Source organism: Betta splendens, chromosome 5 (genome assembly GCF_900634795.4).
Source record: "Betta splendens chromosome 5, fBetSpl5.4, whole genome shotgun sequence".
In the NCBI taxonomy this organism is placed as follows: domain Eukaryota; kingdom Metazoa; phylum Chordata; class Actinopteri; order Anabantiformes; family Osphronemidae; genus Betta; species Betta splendens.
Window position 1 is genome coordinate 1912577 of NC_040885.2, and position 26400 is coordinate 1938976.

Genomic DNA, 26400 nt, shown 5'->3' on the forward strand with positions numbered 1-26400 from the left:
GGTCATGTCAGCCTGATAAACTGGATCAGTTATGACAGATGCAAATCGTCCTATAGGTCATGCTAACTGTAGCACACATGCTAATTGACTCCCCTTATTTCCTTTAACCCGTCGCTCCTACAGTCGTGTTGAGCAGTTTGGAGGAAAACTCAAGGATGTGAAATCACTTTCACAGATCAGTCTCATATACAGTTGGTTCATATTCAAGTTTCATTTACATTCTTTACGTTCGTGATTAAAGTGTGTGGGTCAAAGTCGGATGTGGAGTCTTTAAAATGCCTGTAGAGGTGACTGAGTTTGCTAACTGGTAAAGTGGCAGCCATGCGACGTGCAACCTGCCTCTCACCAGTTGCATGCTGGGTAGGCCTCTGGCTCACTGTTCCCCTGCAGAGGGTAAGTGCAAATACTTGATGCTGCTAATTTAACGTTTTCTTATCTTTCTAATTCATTTGTTGTCTCCTTTTCAGAGTTCCCTTTGCAATAATGATAAATGGAAGTTTTAACAGCAGCCAGTGTTCAGGGAAAGAGGTCTCACTCTCTGTGGCAGCGTGGACAGCTGGGCAGGGACATGGCTGCTGCCACTGAGTGAGTGGGCTGCTCTGCTCTGATAAGAAGTTATCAAGATGAGAGGAGGAGGCCAGGAATTACAAGCCAAGCCGCCCGCTGTCGACACACACTCAGACCTATAGGACGTTGCAGCACGTCCGTGGTTGTGCCACGTTCCCCACGGGCCTGTGTAAACACAGCGACAGACAGAATGGCACACACCACGCCCGCTCTGGTGGCAGTATCATGACAGAAACAGTTTGATCTGACTGTGGAATGTGTCATTGGACAGTTGGAAGGTTGTGTGGGCCCGTTGTAGCCGGGTGACGGATGGTGTCGTGTGTCGCCAGCAGACTTTGGGGGAAAGCTTTGTAATTCCCAAGAAACAGGCCTCTGGGTAGGCGGCGGTCTTATCTCTGCTGAGCAGGGCTGCAGTGACATGCCCAGGAGAGCTCGCTGGCTGTGTGTGCCTCTCTTTCTCCTTCTCTCTCTTTTTCTTTTACCCCCCCCCCCCCACCCCTCACACACACACACATACACATAAACATACATACATACATACATACATACATACATAGACATCAAGAGTCTCAACAAGACTCTGATATGTAAAACTGTTGTTGTTATTATTATTATTATTATTATTATTATTATTATTATTATTATTATTATTATTATTATTATTATTATTATTATTATTATTATTATTATTATTATTATTATTATTATTGTTATTATTATTATTATTATTATTATTATTTCTATACATTAGACATTTTAAAAATTAGATCAATTTTTTATTTTAAGAAAAATAAAAATCTGAGAAAAATGTGAGAAATTAAATTTGATTGCCTGGTTTTGTTTTTTATGTTTTGTGATTGCTGGACACTAATATCATTGACATTGTTAGTAAGTATTAATACTCTTAATAACACTGAAGTGCAGGTCGTGACACACAATTCGTGGATAAAGGTGAATCACCTGAAGCCTGTATCGCCCTCTAGTGCTAACTTCTAAAACTACTCGTAATTAATTTAATTTATTATTAATTTATTAATTTATTATTTTATTTATCAATAACCTTTCACACACGTACTCCCAAGTGCTATATTTCTTTTTAGTCCATTTCAAGTTTAACATGTTATTTCAATTCGTCTGTTCATTATCTTCTGAGGGCAGAGAAAAAAGGACAGAGGTCTTCTATACGCCAACCAGACAGAGCTGTTAGATAACAATTATATTATTAAAACAAACGACTAAATATATTTTAAAACCTTTCTTCAAGTAAAGAGGGTATTTTCAAGAATGACCCCAGTACGTTTTATCTGTTTTAGTAGAGCAGAGTAGTATATAACAGTACACTGCCATGCGTGGGGACGCGCACAGAAAGGCGGATTTACGAGGAGCACGTGAAGGCAACTTCAGCTGACGCTCCGGTGAGAACTACCAGTAAAATGAGCGAAGGAAAAGGTCCTGTTACCTTAAAAATAATCCTCATAGGAAACTCAGGGTAAGTCAGCCAGCTTCTGCTGACGTTGTTGTTTAATTTAGTAGAAATTCTAAATTTTTCATGTTGCGTTGACAGTTGTTTCACTTTCATTTACAGTGATTCATTCCTGAGTTTAAATCATAGTGGACACTCTAATGGACGTTCTAATGTACTCCGTTATTCTGTGACAGAACGATTGCTGAGGTTTTGTTTAATGAATAAAAGCAGTTCAGAGAGTATTGTACACACAAATGCGCTGTGTGTGTGTGTGTGTGTGTGTGTGTGTGTGTGTGTGTGTGTGTGTGTGTGTGTGTGTGTGTGTGTGTGTGTGTGTGTGTTTACTCAGGGTGGGAAAATCCTCCTTCATGAACAGATATGTGAATCACCGCTTCACCAACATGTACCGTGCAACAATAGGGACTGATTTCTTTTCCAAATTGCTCACTGTGGATGGGATCTCAGTCACCATGCAGGTAACTTGGCTGTCATTGTCTCCAGCCACAGACTGACACAAATCACAGAGAGGGAACAGGATCCTTTCCCTACACAGTGTGTCTGAGCTGATGGAGTTTGACTGCTCTGCCGTGTTCTTCTCTGTGTGTCTGTGTCAGATCTGGGACACAGCAGGTACAGAGAGGTTCCAGTCCCTGGGAACCCCTCTGTACAGAGGTGCCCACTGCTGCCTGCTGGTGTTTGATGTCACATCCAAGGCCAGTTTCTTGGCACTGGAGGCCTGGAAGAAGGAGTTTCTGGTTCAGGGTGAGCCCATGGACCCATCACACTTCCCTTTCATTGTCCTTGGCAACAAGACTGACCTGAGTGACCGAGAGGTCAGTGAAAATGCTAGAAAACGAAATATATTTATTACATCTGGCCACTCAAACACCCTTTAATCAGTTGTTTCTAATAATATATAGATTGATTCAACTATTATAACATTCATCATTTTTAACTGAACCAATTTGACTGAATTAAACACCTGGTCGGTCACCACTCCTGCGCATCATTGTATCCACGTGCATAATGATGGGCTGTATTCAAATATATACAATCATGCAATAAAATGTAATAGTTTGAAATGTTTATGATTCAGTCACACAGGTGGTAGCGTACTTCCTACTAGGAGAGACTGATAAGGCCTTTAAATGTTTTGCAACTCATCCAAGACTATCAGCACTTAGATATGATAGTGTGAAATGTTTGGCGTGAAGGTAATAATTAACTCAAGGAGCTCAGAGTGATTAGTTTTAGGATTCTGCAGCTGTACATGTATATAGAAGTAGAAGAGGGACTGGTCAGATTTCTCCAGAGTAGTTGTGTGATCTGACTAGTCAAGAGGCCTTGCCCTTGGTTTCAGGTGTCTGGTAGAATGGCCCGGCAGTGGTGCGAGGACACGGGAGCAGAATACTTTGAAGGAAGCGCCAAGGACGACGTGGACGTGGAAAAACCCTTTCTGAGAGCAGCCCAGGCTGCTCTACAGCAGGTGACTGCGTTCCCTCCACTCGGGGAAGAATCACGCGAAGCCACTTTATGTTTAACATGTTTATTTTTTGATGATAAAAGATACATTACTCCCTACAGTACAAAAAACACACATTGGAAAATACAGGACATTTCCAGATAACCTGCAAACAGCCGAGAGAAACTCACAACACCTGTGAGTGCTGAGCAGCACTCGTCCCAGCGTGGGAGGGAAAAGTTCAGAGACCTCGGCACTGCGGATGATGACCTATCTAACGAGGGTGCAAAAATAGTGACCCAGCAAAGGTACTGTGGAAGGAAAGGACACAACTGTATAACACATGGAGAGAGGAACAAACTTATTAATGTTTTTTTTTTTCTTTTCTGAGAACCTTCAGCTTATGGTCTAACTTAAGGCATCACTACTAAAATACACTGCTTTTGCATGCATGTCTAGTATTGTTCAACAGACACACTGACACGCACAAAATTATGAATGCATATGAAGAGAAAGCTCGTTTCTAGAAAGAAATCAGGAGGAACCACAGACGGAGACCAAGGCGCGAGCCACAAAGAGGCCGGAAATGCGGAAACCTTGGCTCCGGTTTTCCTTCTTGGCCATTACCATCACAACTGAATCTGCCCTTAGAAAGTAGATATACACTCATGTCCAGCCAGAAACCTCCTCCCTTTTAATTGGATTGTAATGAACCTAGCAGTGATTCAGACTCCTACAGTGAATCAGCTTGACAAAAGGGATCAGGGAGACTATATATATATATATATTTGTATATATATTTGTTTCTTTTATAAGTAAAGACACAAAAGGCAATCAAGAGATGACCAACATGTAAAAACAGTTTGTTACAGGTAATTATATAAAAGGCCAAGATGTTTTTTTTTTTTTGTTTGTTTTATTCTTGCTCTATGAACGAACTAATTTACAAGTGAGTACACTCCGGCTATGTAAGCTCTCTTCCCAAGACATCCTCATTCAAAGACATACGGGTTTTACATGTCACAGTTAGCTTGCACACCATCTGTAGTCGGAAATACAGAGCCGTGAAAGAAAAAAAATTAAAATTTATTAAATGGATTCACATACATCAATAGGATAGGGAAAAATAGCTCTACTAATATAATTTGCCATTCTAAAAATTAAAGAAGAGGTGAGACACCACATTCATGAGCATAAAAAGCATAGGAAAACTGATGGGGATATTAAAGGGGACAGGTATGAAGAGACTGGATGTTATTTTTCCTCATTCCATGTTTGGCAAACAAAACGACAAGCATTGAATAGTAAACAAAGTAAAAACTCTCCTCCCTGGGTCCACTTCAAATTTTCCTCCGGCCTATAACCTCCGTGGTTCTACTTGGAACAAATACAAAAGTCATTCTCTCTTCCAATACCATCTGTTAACAACAAGAACATACGACCAACTGAATGAAGATTGTTTAAAAATATAGTGGCAAGCTCAACATGGCCACCCAACTCCAACTTCCCATGAACACAAACTATGGGGATGAACAACAGTTAAAAAAACTGATTATTTCTTTTAAAAATGCACACAACATACACATACACACAGGAGAAAAAAAAGCTTAAAAAATACAAAAATAAACTACACAAAAGATCTTTTGCGACATTGCTTGCTAATTTTTTGGGAAGATTTTGAAAGATTTTTTTTTCTGTGTGTGCTGCAAGTCTCAGTTCTAGCAAAGTCTGTCATTCAATCTCTACAAATCTCTTCCTTTGTCATTCGTTTTCTGTCCACTTCGAAGTGTCGGCCACCAGTCCTCATCTTGGGGTAAAAAGCGCACAGTGATGACATTTACCAGGAGACTGGAGTCCAGTATGATGACTGTACAGACTTGGTTCTCAATGAATTAATTTGTTTAGAGAAAAAAGGAAAAAAATTATGTCCTCTTTCATTGAGGACAAGTGCTTTATTTGTTTCCATACCAATTTTTCCTCTCATCTTAACTAATGCCTCCACAACCTTTTCAACACTGTACATCATTTTTTGTAGTCTCTCTCTACATCCCCCCCAAGATTCACAAAACATAGGAAGAAAAAAAAAGGTAACATTGCGCTTAGGCTGGCTCCCAGTTGGTGAAATGCTTCTCTATAGAGCTGAACTACTGAAACAAGCCAAAAGTAGATGTTAAAGGATGAAGGGGATGTGACTGAAAAAGATAATGTGCTTCTAAGTTTGTGTTGTTCTAAAAATAGTACGACCAACATAACGAGGAGAAAAAAGAGGGTTTATCTACAGAAACATCTCTCAGATTGACTCTCATCTTGGCTTCATATGGTTGTTCTGCTTCCATTGTGGTCTTGATCTGAGACTGGAGGGTAGGATGAGAATTAGGATGAGGAGGAGGGTGACGGTCACTCTTCCTCAGAAAAGAACAGCGAGTGGGGAGAAAAAGGGAAAAAAAAAAAAAAAAAAGGGGGGACAAAGGACTGGGAGGAGACTCTGGGCAACCTCACTGGTCTGTCCTTGCTTTCTTTGGACCAGTAGCCTTACTGCAGGAGAACATAAAACCAAAATAAGTTGTGCATGATTTATTCACTTGTTCCATGTTAATGCTGAGCTTGTGTGGACACTGTACTTACGTATCAGGAGAGGTGCCTGGTCTTTTGGCGGCCGGTTTTGCCGAGGCTGCATCTTTGCCAGATTCTACAAAACAGAAAAAGGTTAATAGTGAAGCTGTGACCCATTAGTTACTATGCATTGTAGGTATAGATTTCTCCTCTCACCTTGTAGCCATCGAACTTGAGTGGCTGGACCATAACCCTTCTCGTTGCGGGCGGCAATGCGGAAGATGATGGCTGGCTTAGTTGTGTAGTCGATGTGGGCATTTGAGAGGCTGGACGACTGCACCAAGCAAGAAGGGTTGGGTCCACAGTACACTCGCATGAAGGCTAACTGCGCCGGGGTGGAGGCCTTAGCTTCAGCTGTCTGGTTACTCTGGATGGCCAGGTACACGGAATACTCAATGATCTTCCCTGATGTCACATTTGGTGGTTCCCATGTCAGATGGGCACCATCTGGGCTCTAAGGAGGAAAAGGAAATACAATTTAGTGATTGAAAGAACGGCTCTGGAGAACAGGTGCGTCACTCAGCAGACATGTCGTGTGTGTGTTTACCTTGCTGATTTTGATGGCACATGGTGCTCCTGGGAAGCCTGGTAGACAAGTCTTGAAAGCAGAGATCTCTGAGAAAGAACCACGACCACAAGCATTGATTCCAGCAACACGGAACTTGTAAGCCGTTCCAGGCTGCAGCTCCATTTTCTTCATCTGGCTATAGTCGGGTATGACACCAGAGTCATCCTGTTAAACAGAAACCAATTAGAAACAACTTCAACAAATCTTTTGTACGATCTTCAGAGCATGAAATCAGTTTCCTGGCACACTTACGTCGCCTAGGGAGTCGTCTGCTGGCACATAGAAATGTGTGACAACCATATTGGTCACTTTTACAATTCCAACATCAAACCATTGGTTCTCCTTCTTCACAACCGGCTTCACTGGGGCTGGCAGAGGAGCTGGCTTCTGTATGGGAGCAAAAAACAAAACAGTAAATGATTCACTGTCCAAACCAGACAGACATCTTAAAGCATCGTATTTACACCTCACCTCTCCCTCAATGCCATTGGCGACTTCTGCAAGTGCGGCTGCTGCTTGAAGCTTGGCTGGACTTGCCACTGATACAGATGGTGCAAATGTACTTGATGGAGCAAGTGCTGTGAAGTGCAGAGGTAACACAAGTAAAATGGTTCTTAGTATAGCATACAACATAAGAAAACAAAGCTTTTGCTTTTAAACAAAATCTTACTCTCAGCAGTGGTACGTGGCAACAAGGAGGCCACAGCACTAGTGACTGCAGCAGCCATCTCGTTGTGGCCATTGCTCTCAACAGACGGATCATTGAGGCTATCGGCTGGAGCGAGGCCCTCAGTGGGTAAGCTTGTGTCCACAGTGGCCTGCTGGGCCGCAGCTTGCGCTTCCTGCAGCTGCTGCTGCTGTTGTACCAGCGCTGCAAGCTCCTGCTGGGTCAACATGATGGGGATATTCGTGGGTTGCTGACTCTCACCAGTAGAATCACCTTCATCTGTGAACACAAAGTGTTTTTGGATTAACCACAACCATGTCAGCTTTCTTGGTGCCACTGCTCAATACATAAACAAACCAACTCACTCATAACTGCTTGCTGAGCTGCCTGGAGGACTGCCTGGATAGCGAGGGCCTGGGCTTCTTCAGTGGCTGCAGCCTGAGCAGCAGCCTCTGCCGCTGCCGTCACAGCCAGCTCTTCGTCCGACAGTCCAGTCACCATGAGTGTGGCTCCCTGACCCTCAGACATCAGCTCCGAGGGCAGGTTCAAAGCTGTTGCTGCTTCTCCCTAAAAGAACACATCAAACATTTAACCAAATTAGTGGGGGAAATAAATAATAATTCACAATTCCATGCTTTTTGTAAACTATATACTGGACTTACTTCCGCTTGTGTCTCCATAGCTGTAGCTCCCTCCTCTGTTGGTGCAGCTTCTGCTGAGGCTGCTTCATCGGTGTGCATTGGTTCATCAGTAGAGCTTGCAGCAGTACTCACACCCTCTGTGATTGAGGAAATCGACTGGAGACAGAAAAATTATTTCTATGTCAGAAAAACTGCAAATGTTACTACTATGCACACGTGTCAGTCTGTCAGTGAGTTTGTGCTATTCTTACAGGTACTGAAGGTCCAGGTGCTGGTGTAGACTGAGTGACAGTAGTGATGGCCCTGCCCTGGGTGGTGGTGACCATGCCAGCTGCTGCAGTAGTAGAGGCTGCTTCTGTGCTGCTGGTACCTTCTCCTCCCTCCTCTGTCTGCTGGGCTGCTGGGGAAAAAATATTTAAGTGTGCTTGATAGCAGTTATTTATTTAATTACATGTACTGGGTATCACTGCCAAGTATAAACGTACCTGTGCCTTCACCTGTGTCCATACTGCAGGTTGCAGTGGTGGCTGTGTTGGTGGTTCCAGTCTCATGTGTTTCACAGGGTGGGTTGGAGCACACTCTTTGGACAAGGCCTGAAGCAGAACTGGTCTGGTCACCTCCCATGCTGGAGGTAGCTGTGGACGGGGTGTTTGTGGTTCCTGTCTCATGGGTTTCACAGGGCGGGTTGGAGCACACTCTCTGTACTGTGCTTGTCTGGTCTGCACTCATGTTTGATGACGACTGGGTGGGTGTGTTGGTGGTACCGGTCACGTGGGTCTCACATGGTGGGTTGGAGCACACCTGCTGGACGCCCCCCATGTTAGAGGACGCTGTAGTCGCTGTGTTAGTTGTCCCAGTTTCATGGGTCTCGCGTGGTGGGTTGGAGCACATCCGCAGTGCAGACATGTTTGAAGATGCAGTTGTGGCTGTGTTGGTGGTGCCCGTTTCATGGGTCTCACATGGTGGATTAGAGCAGACCTGACCTGCTCCAATTGTAGCAGAGGATGTGGTGGCCGTGTTGGTGGTTCCTGTCTCGTGGGTCTCACAAGGCGGGTTGGAGCAGACCTGTCCTGCTCCAATTGTAGCAGAGGAGGTGGTGGCCGTGTTGGTGGTTCCTGTCTCGTGGGTCTCACAAGGCGGGTTGGAGCAGACCTGTCCTGCTCCAATGGTGGCAGAGGAGGTGGTGGCCGTGTTGGTGGTTCCTGTCTCGTGGGTCTCACAGGGTGGATTGGAGCATACCAGAGTGACAGTCCCAGAACCTTCTCCAGCTGCAGCTTCAGTGGAGCTAGGCTGCTCCGAGGTTGGTGAAGCCAAGATGGACACTGGCAAATCCTGCACTGGCTGAGCTTCTACTCCACTTGGAGTTGTTATCAGAGTTACCTGTGTGGGCTGGTTCTGGAGACAGGACAGCAATGTTTATTTTTTCATGGCATACATGTTACATGTAATTCTTTATGGCTTTGAGAATCAAGGTTGCTTTTTCAAGAGGCAAAGGTTCAGAAATTAAAAGCTTAGTTGATACTGCTTTTCTCATCTTTCTGATCAATGAGCTATATTTAAAAAAGAAAAAAAAAGCTGACTTACCTGTACTGTCATTGTTGAGGAGGGCAGTGTGGAGGCAGAGGTCAGACTGGTCTGAGCGGCTGACACAGTTATGGCAGTTGGGTTAATGACCTGGCTGGACAGGGTAGCAATGGTTCCCAGTGTGGTGATAGGAGTCACTAGAGAAGCATTGGAGCTGTCCACGGTAGCTCCTGCCAGGCTAGTAGAGACTGTACCAGTGACTGTCCCAAGAGTGGTGACACCTTGGAAACAGACAAGTGGCATAAACATTAGAAAAAGCCATGGCTACAGTATAAAATAATTACATAACTCAACTGTAAGTTATTTTACAACAAAGACATGATTACTCTTACCAGTAGTCCCCTTGACAACCAGAGTCGTGACAGTGGGCTTAACAGCAGACACGGTCACTGGTGTAACAAGTCGAACACCACCCACTGTGCTCATGGGCACAGTGCGCAAAATAGTCCCTGGTTGCCCGGGAGCACCCTTCAAAACCACCTACAGATAGACAGGCATTAGTTTTTAACTGAACTATACAAGATAGAAGGACTAGTGGACACGTTGAGCAAACGTACCTGTGTCAATCCCTGCTGGCCAGCTGCAGTAGCAAGTTTGGGCACTGCGGTGATGATTTTACCAGCAGTTCCGGTCGTCATTACCTTCGTGGTAAGGATTGTGATTGGTGTTTTCATTCCTGCACTGCTCGTCACACCTGTAATGACAAACATTTATGTTAGAAATATAATTCCTGAGAATTCAAATTTATTTCAATGATTTAATACACAATAGTCCACAAATCATTACTACTTAGGGCAGGCCATCACTAAAGCTGTTCTAATAATAGACAAAATTCCTGAACTTGTTTCCAAACTCATAATATAATACTAAATACTAAAAATAGTTTTGAAAGGTTTGGCTTATTTGCAGCTGTGACACAAAAAAAAGTTCTGACCTGTAGCTCCTGGTTGGGTCATAATGGCTGACATGGGGATGGTCTTAATGATGGTGGTGCCCTGCTTAGTGGTGGTAGGCGAGACGCCGCTGATGTTGAGAATAGTGGGCTTGTTTCCTGTGCCTCCTGCCTGGGAAGTGGTAATAATGGTTGTAGGTTTACCATCTGCAGAGGTAACCAACTTCAGGATAGTTCCTGCTGGGAGGGGACCCTTTGTCTGAAAAGAAAGACACAAATTATGGAAACTGCCTGGAAAAGAAATCTGGTGTCTGACTCAGGGTTTTAAGCTGCTTCCTGTTTTTCCTGCGCTTATGCAGATAGCTGACCTGTATGATCTGTGTGAGAGGGTTAGTGGAGGCCTGGCCTGTGACAGCTGATGTCTGCACTGGCTTTGTTTGTACCACAGACATCATCTTGCCAAGGTTGGAGATCTGCCGACATAGGAAAGAGACTCAAGTTCATGAGGTGCCAAAAAACATCGGACAGCACAGGGAGTTCGGTAGGAATGTGAACAACCAAACTAGTGGCTCTAGGCTTCATTCCAACACTAACTGACCAACAGTCATGCAGCACACTAACATCATGCTCCCTGTTGTTGTCTATAGTCTAGAACAGTCAGTGTAGGGCAGACTTCACTCCCCCCACCACCTGATTAAAAGCACCACGTTGTTGCTGTCAACGCTTGACCAAGAAATTTACATAACACAGTTTATAGGGTGCTCTTCAAATAGGTCACTGAATATTGTACGTGCTACAGAATTTTTCACAGAATACTGTTCTCTTACCAGAGTGCCACTGCTGCCCATGGTGAGGGGACTCTTGACCAGAGTGATAGTCTTTGTTACTCCTCCTACCACAGTGGTGACCACCTGGGCCTGCTGAGCCACCGTTACTGCACCAGACTTGTGCACAGTGATGATGGGTCTGGTGGTGGTGGCGGGAGAGGATGCAGTTGCTGTACCAACTTGGGCAGCAGCTGTTTTCAACATTCGAGTGGCTGGGTTGCTGACCTACAAGCAATACATTTTAGGAACTGATGTGTGACTGAGCTCACAATGAGAAATAGGGAATTTACAAATTAATTTTACTATTTACCATGACTGGAGAGGCCACTTTTACTGTGGTTGTGCCAGGGGACACAGCTACCGTTTTGAGAATGGTGGCACCTGCAGGAACATTGAGCACAGTGCCTGCAGAGGAGGGTGGGATCTTTTGTGTCGCGGCAGCAGCTGCAGCTAAAGCTGCCATGCCACTCATCTGAGGGCTACTGCCGATTGGCTGAGAAGATACAAAGGAAGACATTGTTGATCTATTTGTCCATGTAAAATATATATATATATATATCAACAACATGCTAGGTAAAATTGTTATTACCGATCCTTGTGTGGTCTGAGCAGGCACAACCATGCGAACACCTGGAGGAAGGGATGTCACAGTGACTGGGGATTTCCCAGGCTGGCTGGGGCGGACTGTGACAACAGATGTTCCTGTGGTAGACTGTTGGGCTGCAACCTTCAAGACAGCTGTTAAATAAAACAATTAAACATTATGAACAAGGTTTTGGCAGTTGTTAAGTTTCCTGGTTTACAGGCAACAACAGCCTTGAAAGTCGTAATACCTGTCTGTGGTAGACTCTGTGCTGAAGGAGCTGCAGCAGCTGGTGCAGGGCTCTTCGGAGAGTTTACAGGCTGTGACGGGGTTGCACTCATTGCTGGTGAGGCTGCAGCTGGAGTTGCAGGGATGTCATACTTCTGCAGCTGCAGTAAGTAGGTGTCAGCAGTGGAGACTGCACCCCAGCTCACCTCCAAAGAGTTTGTGTTGGCACGGACTAACTGAACCCTGGCAGGGGCATGTGGCCGCTCTGTGGAAATACATTAAATTTAACATTGACACTATATGACAACCAGAGAAACTAAAGTCACTCTTACACTTATTACACAAAGTCCACCTACCTGTTTCCAGGTACCAGAGGTCTTTACAACAGACCTGGTTGTTCCAAGCTTTACGGTAACCATCACGGCCACTCCAAACGTAGAGTCTGGAATTGATGGCCACAGCACAATGGCCAGCGCGGGCCCTTGGGATGTTGTCTTCAAGAGTATCCATTAACACTGATTCCCAACACATGGAGTCTAAAAAATATGGGACAATAATTAAAATCAGTTATCAATTTGGCATAAAATTTGAAATTCTATGCTATAATAAAGATCTAGTTACGCAAATAAAAGGTTAGACGAACCGAGATTTAGGCAAGCAAGAGTGTTCGTGCACTTCCACTCCTTCTCGTGTGTGGCCACTTTGACATCATCCATTACCAAAGGAACCCATCCTCCAAAAACATACATCCTGCAAAGTTAAAAATTGAAAAGAGTGAGTTAAATATTGCTAGAACTAGTAGCACAAGTAAAACAAGCACAACTTGTTCTACTAAGAATTTGAATTAAAAAAAAAACAAAACAAAAGAAACATCAAGAAGTTGCAGAATTAAAGAACTTGTCTCACTTGTTTGTGATGGTGGTAGCAGAGTGAAGGCTTCTGGGAAGTGGTGCTGTGCCACTTACTGATGGTTTGTTCCATGTCAGAGTATCTGGAAGTAACAACAAGCAGACAAACGTTACAAAGACACATCAGTCACTTCTAGCACTCAGTGAACTCATATCATATATAAGTGAAACATGACTTATATTTTTAATCTTATTATTCTCGTTATTGTTATTGAAGCATCTAAACTTTAGTGCCATTATTTTGTAATTTACACTCTAGAACCTTACCAATATCAAGGGTCCACAAATCTCCAAGCCGACAGCCACTCATCCCTCCATAGATTATGAGCCGAGATTTCCTGCTTGTCTTTTCTGTGTAAACCACAGCAGTGTGGCTCTCTCGAGGAGGTGGCAAAACTCCATAAGTGATTGGAATATCCCATCCAACCACATTGGAACCTGCACGAAGCTCAAGCGTGTACAGGTCGTTTAGGTATCTAGGAATTAAAAATAGAGATGTTGTAATTTTAATTTAAGGCAACAACGCAATGAAGTAGCACATGCTGAGAAAATGTACCTGGGAATGTTGTTTTTTGGGTCCTCACTGTCATTGGCTAACCCACCAAACAAGTAGCATTTATTGCCCACCAAGGAAAAACTATGGCCCAGACGTGGACATGGGGGTGGCCCATTCTTTGGGTTTTTGGCCTTCAACTTTTTCCATTCCCATCTGCTGGCCTGTATAAGAAACAGCAATTTGAGTCCATATCAGCAGTCCATATCAATTCCGATTCAGTTAAGAATTATGAGAGTATAGGCATTAGATAGAATTATCCAATGTACTGCTACAATAAACATCACAACAAATGCACAATACTCTGTTAACATGTTCGCTATCACTGCCTGTAGCTTCATCACACCAAGCGGTTTTACATAAACAAGCTTAAAACTGGGATGGTACGACGATAAAATTAACCACTTGTTGACTGCTTCTGTGAAAATGTAGACTGAACATGAATGTACTTTTCCTATTATAACAACCACTGATGCAAGAGACAGGCCTAGATGCAGCCACGCAAATAGTCAGATAACATCAAGTTGGCTTTATTATTGTTGTGTCCTTGCTTATAAAACAGCCAGGCTTGTACCAACCGAGTTTGAATTAAAATAACAAACATTGTGAGTATATTGTCAATATATAAAAGTTATTAGAGCAATTGCTGTTACTATAGAACATTTACCTGTAGTTCATATAGATCGTTGCTGTATTTTCCATACTCTACCATTCCACCAAACACCAGCAATCTTGTGCCATCACACACAAAACCATATGCAGCACACCCTGGTGGTATATCGCCACGGACCGCTGGAATAAACCACTGGTTTGTTGCTAGAAAATAAAACAAAAATGACAGTAACATAATGAGCAGATTGTTACTGACACTGAGCAAACCCAAATTATGACACGTGTATAACTTTATAACATAATATGGTCATTTTGAACAAATAAAATGCCATCATACACTAATCAAAGCCTGCATATATACACATGGGAAGATATAGTAAATAAATATTATGTAGTAATAGTTAAGGTACAGGGAACTGTGAGGACAATGTGCAAAAGTCAATCAGCATCATCCATTTTATTTTAGCCCGCCTTTTTTGCGTGCACTAAACAATTTCTCCAGCAGAGGGGGCAAAGTTTCATCCGACCCACACCAGCTCGGCCTACTGAGGCCTACACGCTACTTAGTTTTGCACATCACGAATCAGTCAATTCTAATAAAACAAACTAAAATTATGCTGGGTGTCTTACTCAGTTATCCAAATGCAATGTGGGGTGTTTCATGTGTTCACCTACTGCTTTAAGATATGTAGTACCACTAAAGAACATTCAGTGAAGTCATACATGCAGAGTTGATCTTACCGGTGTTGTATACGTGTAATTCATCCACAATGCCTTCATTTCCACCGCCAAACACAACCATGAGCTCCTTTATAGCAACGGCTCTATGTCCATGTCTAGGCCGGGGAACAGGACCGGACCATCCGAGGACCCGTTTCCACCGCGGCTGCAGAACCGACGCCGTGGTCCCAGACACCGCGGAGCCAGGGGCAGACATGATTTCTGTTAGGAGGAATGATAAAGGCTTATTTACCCGAACTTCTTAATATATTGTAATGGTTTAAATCAACGTCTTGATTAAAATAATCACCGAGCGAACACTAGTTAACTTCTGAAACAGTTTGTGCAGCCAAGCAGGAAGAAATCCTAACAGTTGATTAGCTAGCAGTTAGCTTTGGTTAGTCAACGCGTTCATAACAAAAAGCAGGATCAGAGTTTAGACGTTTATACAGCTACTCGTTTACAATAAGATACATATGTTTGCCGTTAGAGTTGTGCTAATATATCCACGGAATCCTCAAAACTTCAAGTTTTATCTCGGTTCTGTCTAACCATTGAATTCAATCCATGGAAGCCGCCATCTTGCAAACAACAAACACCCGCTAACGCTACTGCCAGTCTGAAAAATGGCGGAAGCGAATGAAAAAGAAAAAATACATGATAGCTAGTCACCCAGCTCGTCAAAATAATACACCACCGCGACCCAACCGCAACATATCAATATCAGCCCAACAAAGTAAACCAACACATAACTGTAAACCAGACTGAATCCACAGTTAAAGACGTTAGCAAGAGTCGGCTATTTTCATGCTTCTCTGGGAGTCGCCATATTGTAGCTAGTAGGTTTAGCTTTCTCTGCATTCAACTTAAGGACGTTTTTAACAATACGGAAATGTTTCTAATGTAATTTAACCACCCCATCAACCACAAACCTGGGCATCAATCGAGCATATGGCTCAAATAAACGAAATATTGAAGTGCAACAGTACCATTCAAGCCGAAACCAGCATTAGCTTTACCCCGTTAGAACTAGCGGCTAGTTGTTCAACCTAATTTGCCCAAGCTAATAGCGTTAGCTGAGCGGCTGGCATCTGTCAAAGCGTCGCCAAATTTTACAATTAAATGCAATGCGATTTTGCGCTGTTTCTACATGCACACATTACCTGACACGAGTGCAGTTGCAAAAACGGGTTTAAAACGTAGCTACGCTGAATAAAACTGCATAAAGATAGTGTTATTATGTTTCATGCCGTTTCTGGAAGCAGCCATCTTTTCGACAATCGGCCTACTTCTACAGCTCCCACAAGAAAAATGGCCGGGCGGTTTGTCACAACAAAGCATAACAAACCGAAAAAAACGCAAACAAATTTTAAATTTGCTTACCTAATTCGATGTAGTAGTTGCAAAAACACGTGTATGTGGTCTTATCTTGCGATAATAATCCAAATTCATTCGATTTGTGAAGAAGTATTTCCTCTCATGCCTGCCTGGAAGCTGCCATCTTCTTGACAACCAGAGGCGGAGGAAAATGGAAGAGAGTTGGCGTCACCCAAAGTAAACATGGCGACACCGACAAAGACCCGCTCAATTTCACCCAGAAACGCATACGCCGCGTTTGTTATACTGCAGGATTAATCTGCATTTGAAGCCTTCTACAACTAAGTGCTATAATGGGGACTTGAAATATATTTAAAGTAAACCTACGACAAGTTTTTTTTAAATTTGCTTAAAGTTGTCTTATTGCGCTAGGCTTATTGTCCCATACTAAAGATGGCGACATCCGTGCGAGAACCAGTTTCATTTTATTACTGTAGGTAATGATCATTTTATTCCCTCTTAAACTTACTTAGATGTACTTACACATTAGCAGTATTAGTGCCCTGGCACATATTTTTAACATTTTTACGCCAGGACATACGAAAGTCTACCACGCCCACACCCCCTAGAGTGCGCCCTCCACCGATACAAGCACTGCAATATTACAGCGCCATCAATAACAGTCGGAATGTTTTCAAAACACTGTGCATATGTTCAGTCACATTTCAAATGCCATAACATGAAACATGAGATATGCAATTTGATTTGAGGGAAATACACTGACTGCAATGGTTTATTTGTATTTTTTGAAGAACGCACGTTTTTATTAGATGTGTATTTAACAAAATGTAGCTGCAGGAATTTAAAATGATTAGAAGCTAAAAAGAAACAAGTGGCCTAAGCGTTTTTCCCGTTACAGGTTAAACTTCAATAAATGTTTTCCAGTGGCCCCAAACCACTGAAACAATTCTTGAAAGAATGAAGAATGCATCAATGCCACTGAAAAAAACATTTGATTCTAATCAAGCTCTAAATGTTAATCTATGAAACTTCCACAGAAACCACGTTTTTTATATTGCAAAACAATAAATTATCTATTTTAAGTTCGACAACATAAAGAGTTGGATCCAATCAAACGGACGTGTGCACAGAGAGCTACGCATGTCCATACTTCAGGATTAATTACTCCCCCTTGTTGCAGTACACCGAAGGAGCGTTAGGTGACAGACTTGGGTTGCATTTATATAGTATGCGGCTGCAACTCAAACAAGCAGTTCGATTTGCATAGCAGTAAATCTGCCTGCCTTACCTGGAATTCAATATAATGTCTGCAGACATGCCATTGAACAAATGACCTTAAATAGTCCAGCACTTAAAGTCTCAATAACGCTATTACACAAACAAAACTCAATGTCAAAGTCTGTCACAACAAATTTAATGTACTTTGACACAGTTGTGAAAAGATTTTCATTAAACATTTTACTAAGAAATGTTACAGAAAAAAATCTTCAGACAGATGTCTAGACCAATCTCGAGCAGTATTACACAAGCCTTTTAAAAGACAATTTAAATCTCATTAGAAAGAATATTAAGGAAAGGAATCAGACATTTAAAATGGAATTGTAGCTGCTGTACCTAGAACTAATTTTAAACTAGTAGCTCTTCCTCTGATGATGAAATAGAACCACAGACACACAAAACACAATGCAGTGTCACAGGACCAGACACCAGGACAAAATGTAAATAATCAAAGAGCAGGGAAGCAAATCAAATTGCCCCATATCCAGAGTGGAATAAGAGTGTCACCCAGAGGCCTAAACCAGAAACGCCTGGGACCAGTAACATCCAGAGAATAAAGAAAACCATGACACAGCCGATAACACCTAGTATTTAGGGATAAATAGTAGCAGAAGAGAAGAACAATAAACTACATTTTAGAAGAACACGTATACTGAAATAAATATTTTTTGATCCTGTAAATGTTATACTGTTAACCTGTGTAAATTTTACAAAACTTGTTATGTTGCAATATTTACTTCATTTTAATTTAATATGATACATGCAAATTTAGTATCATAATCTTTCTAAGTAAAGTTTACATACAAATAACAAGAAATGGTAAATAAGCTAATTTATTGTTTTAAAAACCTCCAAAATCAAGTAAATTTGACTTGGGTGATGAAAGTAAATCTGTCAACCCTCAGTTAATGACATAGGAAGAAAGTTTGCACCCAAAAAAGATTTGAACTTTAGATTTTCATGTACAATGTACAGATGTTGTGTTGAACTTGTTATTCTTAAGCAGATAAATGCATTTGTACACTTTAGTTAAGATATTTTAGCGGCCCATGGGCCTAGACCCGCCCTTAGCCGCAGAGGCTCATGGGAAAAATAACGTTTCCTACGTTTTTAACGTTATAGCAAAGTTAGAAGTTGATTAGTGTTATAAGTTTGTTGGAATTTAATTAGTAAATTGTTCTTATGTGTTTATAATAAGATCTGTGTTGATTTGTGATTTGTACTCTGAGGGGGAAGAGTGCCTGTGTAATTGGCTATTAGTGGGCAGCGAGAACAAATGTTGTGGTAGAAATAAACGTAACTTCGTTCTTGGATCGCAGCGCTATCACAGAGAGACTGTTGCGCTCGTTGTTTACGGTGATATTTGAGGTCGTTTGGTGTAAAATACGTACATATTCATAGTATGCGTGGCTATAGCATAGGTATTAAGTGCAGCAGTTAGCCCGGTCCAGCCTTTGCGCCTTACCTTGTGCTTTAAGCCCAGCTGGAGCACACGGTACCAGCTTCCTTCACTGTGTATGTGAACTGAACTAACGTTTGAAGTGTATAATAAAAGTGCTGCTGTTTAAGTATTTCTTGTCTGATTTGTTTGTGTTTTAATGTAAGTGTTGTGCTTTGAAATGAAAAGCTGTAATTGGATTAAATATTGCATTTATTAACATTTATATATAATTTATATATAAGTGAACATAAGATAGTATTGCTGCAAATGCATACTAAATAAAATAATGGTAGAATCACTAATTTAGTAAATATTTTGTGACAGTAAAAAAATAAATTAAACATTACTGAAATATAACCTAAATATACATCATCCCATGCAGGGTGGCAGGCGTGCTGGAGCCTATCCCAGCTGTCTTTGTACATGCTGGACAGGTCACCAGTCCATCGCAGGGCAACACACAGACAGACAACCATTCACATACACACTCACAAATGGACAAATCTAAATTAGCCCTTTGATTTTTACTCAGGATTTCTGCGTGGAAATTTTTACCAAGGTTTTAACCAATTTCACTCTGCATTTTTTAGGGGGAAATTTAATAAATCATCAACTGTATAAGTTAAACAATTAGTCTTTTATAATTGTGGTCTATATTGTATTGTAAGAAAATTATATTTTACAATGTGACTGTATCCAGTTTTGTATTTGTTTAGCGCTCTGCTGGATGCCTCCATCCATCCATCCATCCATCCATCCATCCATAGAGTCTGGATGACTCTAGTATCCACTATTGCTCCTAAAGCTGTTAACCATTGACCAGGGCGAGTTAGTGTTGTGGTGCACACAGTCATGCTCACCTCCATGAACAAGCGCCTAAAAGACATTGACATGACTTCTAATGTAATTAAGGCATGTTTGAAGTTTGATTCATTGCTTTGTTTTATTAAGCTTCAGAAATATATGTAGCTGACTGTAGCATGGTTCAGTGTATTTTTAATCATTCTAATGTTTCAGTCAACCTAAATTTTATAGTCAAAATTGAATCAAATGCAGTTTTATAGTGAAATTCAAAGAACAACTAAACAGACCAGTTTATGGAGATTAATTAGGATCTAAGCTGTGGTCTTTTCTGTCCAGTGTCCATGTACATGTAGTCTAAAAAAATATCAGAAAGAATGCAGCTTATCTGTGTGCTTTCAACAAAAGAATGGATTAAAGAACATGTATTTCTTGCCACAGAGTTTCTCACATTGTACACAAAACAACAGAATCTGGTTGTACAATACTTTAAATGAAATCAGTCTAAGTTTATTTATATAGCACTTTCAAACAACTAACAGGTTCACCAATGTGCTCCACAGTTACATAAAAGGTTTAAAATATATAAAATAAAAAATGCAAGAACGCAATTAAACAGAATATCTATGTTAGCAACCAGTTTAAAACTAACATCATACAGCTCATACCATTAAACTAAGGTACGATAGAATAAGCCAACCAAAAAAGGGGAATACATATATAGATGAATAGAATGTAAATAATACGTGTGATATTCTAGTAGATAATTGCTTAAAAGCAGTAAGCGATTCAGGATTTAAGTCCGAAGTCTCTGTGCAAAGGTCCTGATGTTCCGTCTATATGTAAAGACTTGTATGAAGAAACCACTTGAACATTATTTTTTTCATTAGCCGTCTGACGCAGAAAGCAACACTGCTTTGTCAACAAAAGAATTAGGAATCATCCTGGTATTATGACCCTGCAAGAACTCTATAACTTGAGCTAAATGACTCTGTGTTCATGTCTGACCCCAGTGCTCTGGTCCTAACCCACCTGTGCGTTATGTGTATCTTCTATTCTAAATGCCGAAGACCTTAATTGCTTATGTCCTTGAGCTGTTTCCGATGGTGTCATATGTAAAAGTTCATTCACTCACCTGGCTTTTCAACATTCATTCCCATACTGTAAGTGTAAAGTATCTACATGTTCAGCCCTGACTGACAGCACTTTGATACACAAATGACAAACAAGTGACATGACTCGCTGTAGAGGCAAACTATAACAACAACAGCCTATGACATGGGATTGCGATAATGGAAGTGTGCTACTCTGTGCTCACATCCAGACTTCACTCAAGGTAATCCTTTCTTAAGCCTGACACGAACACCAAAGTAGGGCTCATCCATCCTAATACCGAGGGAAAGCAGGTCACCTAACTGGACTGCATGTGATCAGCACTGATGACTGGATTAGCTGATTCCAAAACAATGTCCTTCCACCCTGGATCCAATTAAAAGAGCTTGAGCACAGAGGCTAAGTCAGCTAAACAAGTTACGTATTGTACATCAGCACATCAACAGGTTGTGTGTGTGTGTGTGTGTTTCAGTGTGTTTTATTCCTTCTGAGCTGAAATTGTAGCTCAGTCATGAGGTGATAATACAAAACATGGGTTGAGGTCCTTTGCCTTCTTTTTGATTCTTCTCGGTGCCATGTTTGGAGATGTTGCTTACTCTAATCTACTTGACAAGAGCAGGAGGTTACAGTTGCGTGAAGTTAATTATTTAATCATTCAATTAATTAAATGATCATTTAAATAGGCCCATAAATGGGCCCTCTGCAAAGAACCTCCATACTTAAATGCAACTGCAGGACACGTTCAAATGAACATAGATTTATATAGATTTTTCTTATTTGCATACAGGACATTATTGAAACACAACTAATTTTCCAGGGGACTGGGTCCATTTTACTTTCATCCAGTTGAAGAAGTTCTGATTCAGTCTCATCTACATTTTAGTAAACTTGTCAGAGCTGGGCCTTCTTGTTTTCCTTGTGGACTCCTTCAACAACACCCGCTCTTTTGATTTAGGATCTTTCCTTTTTGGAACGTTAATATGAAGATGAGGGAAGAGATAAATATTGATACACAATACTATTAATAATAATTTCATATTTCTACAGGCACAGTAAGCCTATGTCCTCTTAAGATTATGTATCAATACATGTAAGTATGTGCTCATTCTGTTTGCTTAATTATATGGACATTTGGTATTTCATTAGTGAATAGACCATTTTCTTGCTTCCCCATAAGGAATATATCAGTTCTCTTCATGTTTAGGTGGGTTCTTTTCAAGTGAATGCATATTAATGTGTAAGACTGCCTGCCTCTCTGTGTTGGCCCTTTGATGGACAGGTGAACTGTTCAAGACGCATCCCTGAGTCTTGCAGAATGACCACTGGGGTTGGCTTCAGCAGCCCCCACAAATCTCAACAGACAGGGTTTTGAATTTCAATGTAACAGCCCTGTATTCCATTTTCCGTCTTTGTGAAGCTGGGACACATGGCATGTGTAGTCCCACCCAATGAGAACATTTCTAGGCCTGCTGCTGTGGAACACCTAGGAATGCCAAACAATAAGATGATTAATAAAAAATGTAGATTTTGAGGCTATTTTTTTAAACTTTATTCAGCTGACTCCATCACTTCATCAATACTCAGAATGCAGAGGAGGCGACCAAGATGCTGATTGTCATGGGCTTTCTGACATCACGTAACTCATGTTCTTTTAGTATTGTTCAGTAAAACTCAAGTTAAGTATGAAATGACATTACATGCCTAGTTGCGAATTTTATTAAAAGGATTAATTGTAATTTTGTGTGACTTAGTAACAAGCCAATAACAACATAACAATAATGTTTTGACCCTGAATGGCCAGTACCAAATAAAAACAATAAAACCTCCCTTGATCAAGCATTGATCAGCTGTTTCATGCTACCTTACACCCAATCACCCACACTCTGGTTGGCTCCTGGACAATGCTGCTGGAACACGTGCAATTCAGGCCCTTACTCACGGGCACCACAGCGGTGACTTACTAAAGGACCTTCCGGTCAGAAGCTTGTCTCTCAAACTAGTAGGTCACAGTTTACACACTCAAAGGTATGTTCAGGCTGGGGGGAAGCAGGCAGCATGCCAAAAAGGTGAGACAAAGCTTGACTTAAACCAGAAGGATTACAAAGGGTTGCGGCACAAAAGATTATAAGACTTGTTTTTGTTATAGCAAACAAGATTAGCGGTCAAAGACCTGCTGCTTGGTTTCTTAAGAAAGTGGGATTAACTCTTTTAACAAGGTTTTGATGTCAAGAAAATGTTCATATTGGGTTTGTGTATGTACATGTATCAAGCATTACACCAAAGCGGGGACCAAAAACCTTGTTTTTCTACAAAAGTGGGGACATTTATGACAGGGTGGGAATATTTGGTTAGTCCTCACTTCTTTTTTGTGAGACAGTTTGAGGGTTAGGATGTGATTTTAGGGCTGGGGTTAGAATTGAGCTTTGGTTCGGATTAGAGCAAGGGTTAGACGTCAGCCTTTAGTTGTGATGGTTAGGGGCTAGGGAAGGGTTTATGTCAATGGTGAGTCCCCACGTAGATGTAAATGCAGACGTGTGTGTCCTAAAACATGTCCCAGTTTTGTCCCAGAAGGCCTCAAGTGCTCCTGCTCCTGCTTCTACTGCTTTGCCTTCAAATACATGATTCTTGGTTCACTTGGGTGCAAAATGCAAACAGTTTCATATTTTGTTTAGATCTAAAAAACTTTGAAGGGGTGTTTGATAGTTAAGGACTTAGTGGGTACATTTAATATACCAGCCACACACCATATTGTATGTGTTGTACTTTGGTACCACAAGTTATAGACACATGCAGCAACACAAGATGTCCTGAGACATTTACGCAAACTGTATAATGGCATCAGGATGTTGGCAGCGGAGTCAGACAGGGCAACCACTAAATGACTTAGAGTAACTGAAGCACACTACTAGTAATCAGTCAATTAGCCAATTAATTAACAACTTAAAAGGGATCCCAGAACTCTTTATAAAACTCAGTCCTTCGCCAGACATTGACTTTCGACGCAGACATCGCAGGATTCATGTTTGCTTCTTAAATATACAGACAGGACATTCACTTAAACAAGTAAAACTTGAACTCTTTCAGTACTAGACATTTTTAGGTAAAACAAAATGAGGGGATTTCATAATGATTTGCCAGATGACCTTCCAGAGGACTTCTGGATACCCGTCACTCTGCCCAGCAAAAACTTCACATCCTACAGTCCATTTTTGGTTCCTCAGGACCACTTGGGCGGTTCGGGCATGTTCTACGCCATGGCAGGATTCATGTTGTTTGTGTTTGTGGTGGGTACTGGCATCAACATGCTCACCATTGCGTGCACCGCCAAGTACAAGAAGCTGCGGTCTCACCTCAACTACATCCTGCTGAACTTGGCCGTCGCCAACCTCCTGGTGTCCTGCGTGGGCTCCTTCACTGCCTTCTGCTCCTTTGCATCAAGATATTTTATCTTTGGGGCTCTAGCATGCAAGATTGAAGGTTTTATGGCAACACTGGGCGGTAGGATTTGCAAAGAATATACTGATTCAATTTGAAGATAACAGTTCTTTTAATATGACTATGACTTTAATATGTCATTCCAGGTATGGTGAGCCTCTGGTCTCTAGCTGTTATAGCTTTTGAAAGATGGCTGGTTATCTGCAAGCCACTCGGTAACTTTATCTTCAAGCCCGACCATGCGATGGCTTGCTGCGTATTCACGTGGGTGTTTGCACTACTTGCCTCAGTTCCTCCACTGGTAGGATGGAGCAGGTATGCAACAAGCAAAAACTACATGCTAAAACGAAACAGGGGCTTCACACTCATTGTGCCTGTGACTACTCCTCCAGGTATATCCCAGAAGGCCTCCAGTGCTCCTGTGGACCAGACTGGTACACCACAAACAACAAATACAACAATGAATCCTATGTGATGTTTCTTTTCTGCTTCTGCTTCGCTGTTCCGCTTACCACCATCATCTTCTGCTATAGTCAGCTACTTTTTACACTAAAAATGGTGAGGCAAACAACTCAACAACTACTTCCAACAGAGCTGCAATTTAGCCCTTTGAGCTGATAATACACCATTCTATGTGTCATCTTTTCTCAGCTCAAACATGACACTGACCCACTTCCTTTGTTTGTGAACAGGCAGCAAAGGCTCAGGCTGAGTCTGCCTCCACTCAGAAAGCAGAGAGGGAGGTGACCAGGATGGTGGTGGTCATGGTGATGGGCTTCCTTGTGTGTTGGATGCCCTATGCCTCCTTTGCTCTCTGGGTTGTGAACAACCGGGGGCAGCCTTTTGACCTTCGACTGGCCACCATACCTTCCTGCTTCTCAAAGGCTTCTGCTGTCTACAACCCGATTATCTACATACTGCTTAATAAACAGGTCTGTTGAATGTTATTTGAATGAACGCTCAAATTAAAAATGGAAACACTCGCTTTACAATATAATTACAGGGTGTTGTGGCATCATTAGATAGTGTCCAATGAGTATTTATTCTAACTGTCCGCTTGTGTGGACTTTGTCTCTATTGTGCACATGCGATGACAGATGCGTGGAGAAAAATCTAGCTTTGTCAGTTGGTGTAAGCTTAAAGCTATTTTTATCACCTTTCAGTTTCGCTCGTGCATTCTGATGATGCTTGGTATGGGTGGAGGTGAAGAGGAGTCCACCACATCACAGTCGGTGACTGAAGTTACCAAAGTTGGACCTGCTTAGACAGAGCATCAACAGAAAAAGGGCAAAGCACAGTTGATTTGTGAATTGATCTGTGAACTGTAAATAACAGTAAAGGAATGTGTGCGTGTGTGCGTGCCAATATGCAAGTCAAGTGAGACAGAAATAGTTGGTGAAGTCCAAAATAATAATAAAAAAAGGCAACATGTTTGATGTATCGTGTTAATTGTCTACACAAAAAGTGTGATTATGTGGCAAATCTATATATTTAAAAACTTCCGGTACTATGGGGTGCCGAATGTAAAAGGAGCACCTATAACTAGTTTTCTCACATTTAACTCATTATGACAACATGTTTTCTCACATTTAGTCAAATGTGCAAAAGTCTAAATGTAAATGTTAAATCTAAATGTAAAATGTAAATGTTAAATGTTAAATGTTAATGTAAATGTTAACGTGAAATGTTAAATGTAAATGTTATATGATCGCCGGGGGTAAAACTGAATGTTTAAGTAGACAAACACATCAAACAGTACGCAAAGCTCTGCATCTGACTCTGGATCGGTGGACGACAATAATGGAGAGAAACCTAAAGTCGAAGCCATCATGGCCGTCAGCTCCGACTCCCTCCCGTTAGCGGAGATTGAACGAGCTGTAACGGCAGGTGTGCGGGCTGAGGCTCCGCTTCAAACTGCTGTTCTGTCGTAAACATCATTAATGAGGAGTTAAATAGGTTTAAATAGAATATTTCTGTGGCGCCGGTGGAGAACAAGTTAGCTAACTTTACTAGCTAGCCGAAGTTATGTCCAGGCTAAAAACAAAAGTTTCCAGGTCAGATGTGGGCGGGGTTTGAGGTATTTGAGTTCGATCTCTGATCTGAG

The 26400-nt window shown here is 41.6% G+C and overlaps 3 protein-coding genes and 1 long non-coding RNA gene across 4 annotated transcripts; 2 read left to right on the forward strand and 2 right to left on the reverse strand.

Annotated features, from left to right (window-relative positions):
* The first annotated feature begins 1916 nt into the window (after positions 1-1916).
* si:dkey-13a21.4 (uncharacterized protein LOC494576 homolog) lies at positions 1917-4681 on the forward strand. Its single transcript, XM_029150922.3, has 5 exons — positions 1917-2056; positions 2382-2508; positions 2647-2865; positions 3393-3518; positions 3617-4681. Exons 1-5 carry the CDS (start codon positions 2001-2003, stop codon positions 3701-3703), a joined length of 615 nt encoding a protein of 204 aa, XP_029006755.1. The 5' UTR covers positions 1917-2000; the 3' UTR covers positions 3704-4681.
* On the reverse strand, positions 3563-16433 carry hcfc1a (host cell factor C1a). Its single transcript, XM_029150921.3, has 28 exons — positions 16274-16433; positions 14912-15112; positions 14226-14374; positions 13562-13722; positions 13273-13481; positions 13004-13088; positions 12741-12847; positions 12454-12633; positions 12120-12362; positions 11876-12024; positions 11597-11779; positions 11287-11511; positions 10828-10932; positions 10502-10718; positions 10125-10261; positions 9900-10047; positions 9568-9788; positions 8469-9378; positions 8235-8383; positions 8005-8139; positions 7708-7909; positions 7346-7621; positions 7147-7253; positions 6928-7062; positions 6655-6840; positions 6264-6561; positions 6120-6183; positions 3563-6029 (listed from the first exon to the last, which is right to left on the reverse strand). The coding sequence occupies exons 2-28, from the start codon at positions 15105-15107 to the stop codon at positions 5990-5992; spliced, it is 5217 nt and encodes a 1738-aa protein (XP_029006754.1). The 5' UTR covers positions 15108-15112; positions 16274-16433; the 3' UTR covers positions 3563-5989.
* A 7417-nt stretch (positions 16434-23850) lies between these two features.
* On the forward strand, positions 23851-25804 carry LOC114855192 (blue-sensitive opsin-like). The gene is made up of 5 exons (XM_029150126.3): positions 23851-24359; positions 24443-24611; positions 24689-24854; positions 24989-25228; positions 25460-25804. Exons 1-5 carry the CDS (start codon positions 23972-23974, stop codon positions 25559-25561), a joined length of 1065 nt encoding a protein of 354 aa, XP_029005959.1. The 5' UTR covers positions 23851-23971; the 3' UTR covers positions 25562-25804.
* On the reverse strand, positions 24587-26358 carry LOC114855193 (uncharacterized). Its single transcript, XR_003785894.3, has 3 exons — positions 26109-26358; positions 25453-25553; positions 24587-24727 (listed from the first exon to the last, which is right to left on the reverse strand). It is a non-coding gene; the product is annotated as an uncharacterized LOC114855193 (long non-coding RNA).
* Between the last annotated feature and the right edge of the window lie 42 nt (positions 26359-26400).